The 8,993-nt window shown below is 52.9% G+C and overlaps 1 protein-coding gene across 1 annotated transcript in view; it reads left to right on the plus strand.

Moving 5' to 3' along the window:
* RTN4RL1 (reticulon 4 receptor like 1) overlaps positions 1–6,229 on the plus strand; it is a 30,648-nt gene extending 24,419 nt beyond the window's left edge. The window contains exon 2 of the mRNA XM_086763144.1: positions 4,000–6,229. Within this exon, the coding sequence (XP_086619270.1) occupies positions 4,000–5,354 (1,355 nt within the window). The 3' untranslated portion in view covers positions 5,355–6,229. The remainder of the gene's footprint in view (positions 1–3,999) is intronic.
* The last annotated feature ends 2,764 nt before the right edge of the window (positions 6,230–8,993 follow it).

The raw sequence follows: 8,993 nt of genomic DNA on the forward strand, positions 1-8,993 counted from the left end.
ATAAACCAAGCCTCTTGCCTTGCTCTGAGACGCGGTAAAGTGTTAAAAACCTTAAAACGCAATAAAACCGCCGGCGTGAGTACACCCTGCTCTCCAGATCGAGCGGTGCCATGGGGACAGGCCATCCGCAGAGCCGAGCCCAGGCCACCGTCCCTGCGGCAATGGCAGAGAGCTGCTCCAACCTTTCCCCTCTGAGCCTGGGTATCAAAACAAGCTTTTTTTTTTTTTAAAAAAAAAAATTTCTTCCTGTGCTGGCACCGGCCCGGGAGGAACCTGGTCTGGGCTGGAAGGAGATGCGCTGTGTCTGGCCGAGCACGCTGGCTCCGGGCGTCTGCATTCTTCTGGCCGCTTTCAGCTCCTGCACAAATTGAGGCTTCACGCTAAACGCATTATGCTGTATAACAATTAATCCCAGGCTACATATAGAAAGTCCTTACTCATCAATAATGCATGCGGGAGGAGTGATTTTCGCTCTCAGTAATAAGGCTAAGACAATGGAAACAAGCAGGTAATGGAGAACATTTATAATGATGTTAATCTAATAATGAGTCTAATGCTGTTAAAAGTAAGACTGCAAGCTGGACGCATCCAAAGATAAATTATTTCAAGCATTCATTAACCGATGCCTAATTAATGCCCAATTAGAGAGATGCTACATGGGAAATGGTTTGGACAGTCGGACGAATTCATTCCAATCGCCGAAACCTCCGTCAAGAGCAGGAGGCGGTGGAAGGACACGGCGAGGAGGAGCCGGGGTGGCACAGCGCGTCGGTGGGAGAAAGCCAGGAAATAAACACCCCCTGGCTGGTTTTATCCGTGGCGGCGGGGCTTTGTTTTTATCCACTTGGCTGGCAGGTTTCTGTAGGGTTTTTCCGCGCTACTTTTGAAGCTCTCCCTCGCCAGTGAGCTCCAACACATCTGCTGGTGGCCCTCCATCTGCCTTGCACCCTTTACAGGATGGAGTTGAAAGGGTTGCCTCAGGAGTAATGAGGTGGACAAGTTAGGCAGGGTCTAACTCTCAGGGAAGCCGGGCTGGGACCTCTCGGGAAGCTCCCATGGTGCTTTCCAGCCCAGGATGCCCAGCAAGACCCAAGTGCTCCTGGCTGTCTCACAGTGCTGGTGTTACGGGTCTCAGGAGCTTCACGGCTCCGTGGCCAAGCCTCTTTGTCTCTAGGGGGTCTCATTCCGGATTTAAACTGTGAGCAAGCCTACGGCATCCCAGGAGCAGTTTCTTGCAGCGCTAGGCAATCAGCAGGTTTTATGGGCTTGGAGGGAAAGCCTCCCTGGGGAGACCATGTGCCTTGAGTGCATCCACTGAGAAGTCCATACATTTCCTCTTTCCAAGTCCTGCCCACCTAATTATTATATTTTCTAAGCATCAGTCCTGTTTTCCCGTTCTCCTTACCCCCGAGTTGCAGCACGTAGGTAGAAAGACATCCCTGGCTTTTCTTCTTACCACCGTGCTCTTGGGAAGCTGAGAACCAGTAGCACCCCAGACTACCCCCGTCTCCCTCTCTGCAGGAACTCCAGCCGCTAACTGACAAACGCCTGTTAATTAAAGAGGTGGACTCTGTTCCCCCTGACCTTTACCTCTGGAGCCATCCCTGCAGGCAGAGAGCCGTTCAACGCCATGCTCCCCTTCGGCAGGAGCCTCTGCCTTGGCCGTGCTCCAGGGAGACCCAGGCTGCCTTCATCCATCGGCGCGCCTTGCTAACGGCCGCCTGTCATCGCCATCCCTACACGTGAAATCGTGGGCGCTCCGAAATCCCTGCCCGGCTCCACCTCCCGTCAGTAATCCCGTTAGCCTGGCAACTGCCGTGTCACGGAAGAGCGCATGAAACTGTTGTTTGGAAGCAATATGTAATCTTCCGACCTGCTGCTTATAGCTGGGAGATGGTTTATTGATTCAGACCCTTGTGATTTGGTATTTGCAATAACAAACTCCGCATGTGGGAGATCGTCGCAGCGCTTGTGCCTGGCAGGATTTTACTAATAAACACGAGACCTACAGAAGGCTCCGTACTTCGGTGTCACCGGGGTAAGACGGGGCACACGAAGCCGTCCCACCTTGGCGAAGCACGTCCATGGGTAAAAAACCCAGCAGAATGTATCTGCAAACGTAGCTTCACCTTTACCGGCGCTCGGATAATCACAATACCCTCAGCATTCCGCTGCTTCCCAGGCTGCGCTTGCACGGCGAGTTGCAGCGAGGGCTCCCGTTTTGGCATGCAGCGCTGGGCACTCGGCCCCGGCACGACGCTTCCGCCGGCGCAGCCCCTCTCTCGTCGCGAAGGCACGACAGCAAAGCCAAAATGGCACGGCGGTGACTCGGAGAATGTTCCTTTTCCTACACAGCCGTAGGAGTTGTGGCAAATTAAACGTTCCCGACTTACAGCCCCTTTCTGGCAGCGGCAGAGGAATGAGACATTCCTCCTGGTAGCCGATGCTTGGTTTCTGAAGGGCGGCACCTGGAAGAAGTCCCCCCATCTCATCGCAGCCAAGGCTTGGTTCAACGCGTTGGCTAGTGATGCTATTTTTTTTTTTTCTATTAACAGCCCAGTCAGAGATGACTGCCTCTTACTGGTGATTTATGGAGAGCCTGAATAACCCAGTTTATCTAAAAATGTGACAACTTTGCCTTGAAAGGCTGGGTCCAGATGGACGGGTCACCTGCTATTAACGGAACTGTAATAGATTTCCATACCAGGCAAAAGGCGACAGTAACCACGGAGTTATATTTCAAACACAATTAATAAGAAAACGGTGATCTTTTTTTCTTTTTGCCTCCCACTTGTATTCAGCTGTAGGCGCTGAAAAGAGGGACTGTAAAAGCCCAAGGGGTCCAGGCTCATGGACTAGCTGGTGATAACGACATGGAGTAATTAGAGATGAACTCCACTTCCACTCTCGTTTTTCAGATTATTACAAGGCGAGGACTCGTGGGCAGGACGGCAGCGGCAGCTGTACGCTGCTCCTCTGTTACTCCTTTCCCCTGTAAAGTCCAGGGGCAGAATTCATTAGACATGAGCAAATTCTGTGCGTAAGAGGGAAAAGCCAAATCTAGGAGGAAAATCTGAATGAGAAATGACAAGGCTGGTGCAACGAGTCTGAAAAGCCACTCGGCACAGAAGGAATAGCCTGAAAGCAAGCCTGGTGCGAGGAGTGGGAGCGAGACGGGAACGGGGCGGCGAAACCGGCGCTCTGAGAGCTGAGCAGAGGGAGGGGATGATTACTGCCTTGCTCACCGCTTCTTCTCCGCAGCAAGAAAGCCCCGGTCACAGGCACACGCTGTAGCATTAGAGGATGCAATATGCTTTGCCACAGGACATCCATTTAAAAATACGTCTGAGCATCCCACTTGCAAACGGGGTTTTCAGCTCAGCCTTTCCCACCAACTGCCGACAACATATTTCCCCGTGAATCCCTTGGTTTTCAGGGCGGATGGCGGTGTCTAACAGCCGTAGTAGGAAGAGATGGTGGGGATGGGGCTGCGCCTTTGGCAGAGGTGGGTGTGCTGTGCAGAGGGCACGTGTCATTTTGGGAGAGTCGCTGGGAATTGCTAAAGCTCTGCACCTCATCCTCCCCGATACGTAAGCGCGGGCGACTTGAGAGAGGCATTGCAGGAGAGGTGGGCGCCTGCCAGGGTTTGCATCCTCTCACGTGTTTCTGCACTTTCTGCCTTTCGCCCCGACCGCGCTGCCTGCCCTGCCAGCACCAATTCTCACCCAGAAAGTTTCTCACGCCCGTTTCGGGCTGGGAGCGCAGCCGCCTGCCCGTTGTGAGGCGAGGAGGCAGGGAGTACTCCATACATCACGTTTAAACTGCCGTGGGTGATGGGCCCACTCATCACAGCGGCGTGGGTAATTCATGAGTAGAGAGGAGGGCTGAGTTAATTGGGAGCATTTTTCATCCGGAATAGTCCCTGCGGCAGCGATGGGTGGGCAGGGGGGGTGCCCGAGTCCCCGCTGACGCTGCTCTCTCCCCTCTCTCTCTGCACAGGGGGGTTTGCAGAGCTGCTGCTGGTGCTGCTGGGGCTGAAGGTGCCCGGCGCCCTGGGCTGCCCCACCGACTGCGTGTGCTACCCGTCCCCCATGACCGTCAGCTGCCAGGCTCACAATTTCGTCACCATCCCCGAGGGCATCCCCGAGGACAGCGAGAGGATCTTCCTCCAGAACAACCAGATCACCTTGCTGCTGCGGGGCCACTTCAGCCCCTCCATGGTCACCCTCTGGATCTACTCCAACAACATCACCTTCATCGACCCCAACACCTTCGACGGGTTCGTCAACCTGGAGGAGCTGGACCTGGGGGACAACCGCTACTTAAGGGCTTTGGCTGCAGACACTTTCCAAGGGCTGGTGAAACTCCACGCCTTGTACCTGTACAAGTGCGGGCTGAGCTCCCTCCCCAGCGGGATATTCGGTGGCCTCCACAACCTGCAATACCTTTACCTGCAAGACAACCACATCGAGTTCCTTCAGGATGATATTTTTGTTGACTTGGTTAACCTCAGCCATCTTTTTCTCCATGGAAACAAGCTCTGGAGCCTCCATCAGAACACGTTCAGGGGACTAATAAACCTGGATCGGCTGCTCATCCATCAAAATCAGCTGCAGTGGATTCACAGGCGGGCTTTTCATGACCTCCGAAGATTGACCACCCTTTTCCTGTTCAATAACAGCCTCTCGGAGCTGCAAGGGGACTGCCTGGCTCACCTGGGAGCCCTGGAGTTTCTCAGGCTGAACGGGAACCCGTGGAGCTGCGATTGCAAAGCCCGTTCGCTCTGGGAATGGCTGCACAGGTTCAGAGGCTCCAGCTCCAGCGTTATCTGCGAGTCCCCCGAGCAGATGCACGGCAAGGACCTCAAGGTGCTAAGAGCAGAAGACTTTAGGAACTGTTCGGGGTCCGAGTCGCTCCATCAGATAAAAACACACACTTTCTCCACAGCGGACAGAGGAGCCTCTAAAACCCACCACCCTCATCACTCCTCCAAGGAGAAGGGGAAGGAGAGAGGGGCCGAGAACAGTTTGCACAGCAGCCAGCCCGCCGGCTCCCGGCCGGGCTATCGCAAACCCGGCAAGAACTGCACCAGCCACAAAAGCCGTAACCGAACCTCTAAACCGGTATCCTTGGGGCCGCGGAAAAACGGGCAGGAGGTTCCAGACTATGTGCCTGATTATCAGCACAAATTCAGTTTTGGGGTGATGCCAACGCTCTCCCCCAAACGCAAGGGTAAGTGCACCCGGCGGACGCCCATCCGCCCTCCCAGCGGGGTCCAGCAGGCAGCCGGCTGCTCGGGGCTCAGGGCATCGCTCCTGGTTTTCATGGTGGTGTTAGCGGCCGTCATCCGCTGAATCCCCGGCTGAGGACGGAGCGAGTCTGTACTGCCACCGATCTACAAAGGACCAGAGTTTCTTTTCTTCTTTTTTTGTACGTGGCAAGCGTTGGCCTGGCGAAGGGAAGAACGTTGCCTCGGCTTCTGATGGTCTCTCCGTGCCCGGCCGGGCTGCCAACGCGGACTGTGCTGAACGCAGCGGGAGCGGATTAAAAGGCATTATCACACCTTGTCACAAACAGCCTAACCGAGCACCTACAACAAAACAAAGCCAACCTTACAAAAAACCCAGATAACGGGGATGGTAGCCAATTCGTCGGCGACAACAACCGGACGAACGGACTGTATCCGTGCTCTTGTGAAATCCCGTTCGTTTGAGAGCGCTCTGAATGACCCCTCCAATTACCGAAAGGAACATAATTGCTGTAAAAATGATCACCAATTAAGCCTACACTGTTTCTCTGAAAGTGAGTGCAAGGACACTGATACCGACATAACGAGGACATTGGTTCTCCCACGTTTTAGCCCTTTTGGCTCCAAATCCAGAGGCCAAAGTTGGCTGGGAATCTCTTAGATGACAATCTCAAACCCCTGAATATCTCAGGCATTACAGCAGAACAGGGCTTGCCTGCTGGGCTTGGAGTAGCCAACAACCAAAGGAAAGACTGATTAGAGATGGAATTAAAAAAAAAAAACAAACAAACCAACAAAAACCAACAAACCCAACACTTAAAGAAATGAGGTACACACAGGAGGTGCGTTTTTTTTGTAACCATGTTCACACATCTGAAAAAAAAACAAAACCCAAACCCAGCAAATGCACAGGCTCCCTCCCTTCCCCCCAGTTATCCATGTGTATGTCTCATAATGTTTATAAACTATATGGAAACTGTATCTTCAGAACTAAGGATTGTATTGTTCAATTTATAGCAGACCAGTATATGATTTTTTTTTTTTTTTTTGTTTCCTCAAGAAAACAAACCGGCAGCAGTGCCTACAGATGCTGAAAGCCATCAGGCGGGCTCAGTACGCGCAGGGGAACCGCAGCGGACCAATGTTCTCAGCAATTCAGAGCACTAAACTTTGGGAGGGGTGGAGGGGGTGGGTGGTTGTACGCGATGCAGCAAAGTCCATATCCAGAGAGCCAAAACTCACCCTTACATCCTCATTTGTAACCGGGAGGAGAGAGAGAGAGAGAGAGAGATTAATGAGTCCAAATAAATCGAGCCATAGCGCTCTGTCTCCGGAGAGCACTGCGAGGCCCCGGGGAGGAGAGGGGCTTTTTTTGGGAGCTGGAGGCAGAGCTTCCCAGCCGTGTCGGTGGCGTGAGGACCTTTATAGCTGGACTAAGGTTTTCACTGGGGCAACAAGGAGCAGTTCGTAGGCTGCAGGTAGTCCTGACAGTGTCAGGAGAGGTTTTGTTTCTTAAGAGGAACGGGTTGCATCACGGGAAGAGTCAGAGAAGGGGTGAGAAGCGCAGGGTTTCTGGCCCGCCGTAGGAGAGGCAAATAAACGGTCCAAGACAGCCGTACGAAGAGGGCCGTGGCGAGGTGGGGGAGAGGGAGCAGATCTGCTTGTTCCCCTCATCCCGAATCGAACCCCACGGTGGAGCGATGCGTTTGCTGGCTGGGGGCACGGCAGAGCCGGCGGCATCACCGACGGCAGCCCACGGGCTCGGGGAGGTGTCGCCCAAATTCTGCAGTCGGTGTGAATTCCCTGTCAGCGTGGATACGCGAGACCAAACAGACACTGAAGTTAATGAAACAAGGGAAATAAAAGTGATCTTGGACAAGAAAAGGCTGCTGTTCATTTCGTAACGATATCCCAGCGGTGGCGGCACGTTTCTAACCCATAGCTCACCTGTGGGGCTGGAAAGCCCAAAGGCAACGGCTCGTGCTTTCCATCAAACACACCACTAGCTTCAGGAAGAACGGGCCAGCTCGAGAAATCCGCTCTCCGAGCCGCTTTGGGGCTGGGGAGAGGGTATTTACACAGCAGCAGATCCCTTGGAGGTATCTGGGAATGAAAAGGGAACCTCCCAAGGGAAAAAAAAAAGAAAAGAAAAAAAAAAAATAAGAAAACTCCCTGATGCACTTTTATTTTTAAGAGCGATGGGGTGCTGGGAGTGGGCAGCTGGGACAGCACGGGGTCTTCTGTCCGCCTCGCAAACGAGGATGGGCTGGGGCTTGGATGCTTTGCTTTTAAACGCTCTGCTTGGGGAACTGCAGGAGTAAATCTGGGAGGAGAAAGGAAGAGGTTACTTCATCAAGCCCTCTCCCTTCCAGCTCCAACCCAAACTTTTCTGTCTACAGGGCTCTAAAGCTCCACTAAAGGGATGTCCAATGCAGCCAGAACAAATAATCCGTGATCCGAAATAGCTCCCTCACGTCCTACTCCCTATAACCAATAGCAACTGAATGAGTCTGGCACTGTCCCTTAGAAGTGGAGAATGTTGTTATGTTGGTTATTTCGTTCCAAACTCTGGAAATCAAAGCTCTCAGTGGGAGAATGAAGAAGAGAAGCACTTTATTAATTTTTTTTTAAGTCTGCGTGTAACTCCTGTAATATAGGAGTGAAATGTCAGCACAGGAGATGCTAATGTTTTATAAATGATTTGGGTGCAGCAGGCACGATGGATAGTCTTTGAGATGAATTATATTAGAACAGACTACGCCTGGCTCAAAACCATAATTGTATTTTTAGTATCTTTTCCTTTAGCATGTAGCAAAAATAAAGGCAACTCCGTGGTGTATTACGAGCCTTGTCAATCAAGCGCTCTAACTCCTGGCGATAAAGGCTCCTGTTTAAAAACCAGAAGGGAGACATGATACACTGCTAAATAGGAGGTGTCACTTGACATGGGCTATAGGTTTCTGATGTTCCTCCTGCCTTCCCCTTCGCTGCCATCCCTCCCCGCGCCCATCCTTCCTCTGCAACCACAGCTCTTTGAGGATAAACTAAATTTTTATGGCATGCTGTGACACTTAGCCTCAGTAACTAACTCCCCATCTGCGTGGATCAGCTCTACCGTGGCCCCTGGTTCACTCTCATGTGCTTTTTCCCCCAATCCCTTCATACAGCATGTCTCCGTGCATTTTTGAACGTTGCTTTGAGAGCTGGCGTAAATCCCCTCTTCTCCGAAGCGGCACTCCCACAACCTCAAAGCAAACATCGCTCCAGTCGAGCGGACGCGGGTACAGCCACGACTTGCCAGGGCTGGTCTGGCTCAGGCTGGAGAACAGTTGGGAGAAATTTGGGATTTAATTAGAATTGCTCCCAGGTGCCAAAGGTTTGACAGGGAGGTCCCTGAGGTAAAGGGATGAAGCCCCAGGGTGGTGGTAGACACTACAGCTATTTTGAGGAGATGCTGGGCAGTGGTCCACGAGCTCCCGTCTGGACAGGATGGATCGATGGGCCGAGGCCAACTGTCTGACACAGAGCAAGGCTCAGCACTGGGTCCTGCACTTGGGTCACAACCACCCCGTGCAACGCTACAGGCTGGGGAAGAGTGGCTGGAAAGCGGCCTGGCGGAAAAGGACCTGGGGGCGGTGGTCCACAGCTGGCTGACTATGAGCCGGCAGTGTGCCCACGTGGCCAAGAAGGCCAGTAGCACCCTGGCCTGTGTCAGCAGCAGCGTGGCCAGCAGGACTAGGGAAGC

This window comes from Chlamydotis macqueenii, chromosome 19 (assembly GCF_036417535.1).
Source record: "Chlamydotis macqueenii isolate bChlMac1 chromosome 19, bChlMac1.mat, whole genome shotgun sequence".
Lineage (NCBI taxonomy): Eukaryota > Metazoa > Chordata > Aves > Otidiformes > Otididae > Chlamydotis > Chlamydotis macqueenii.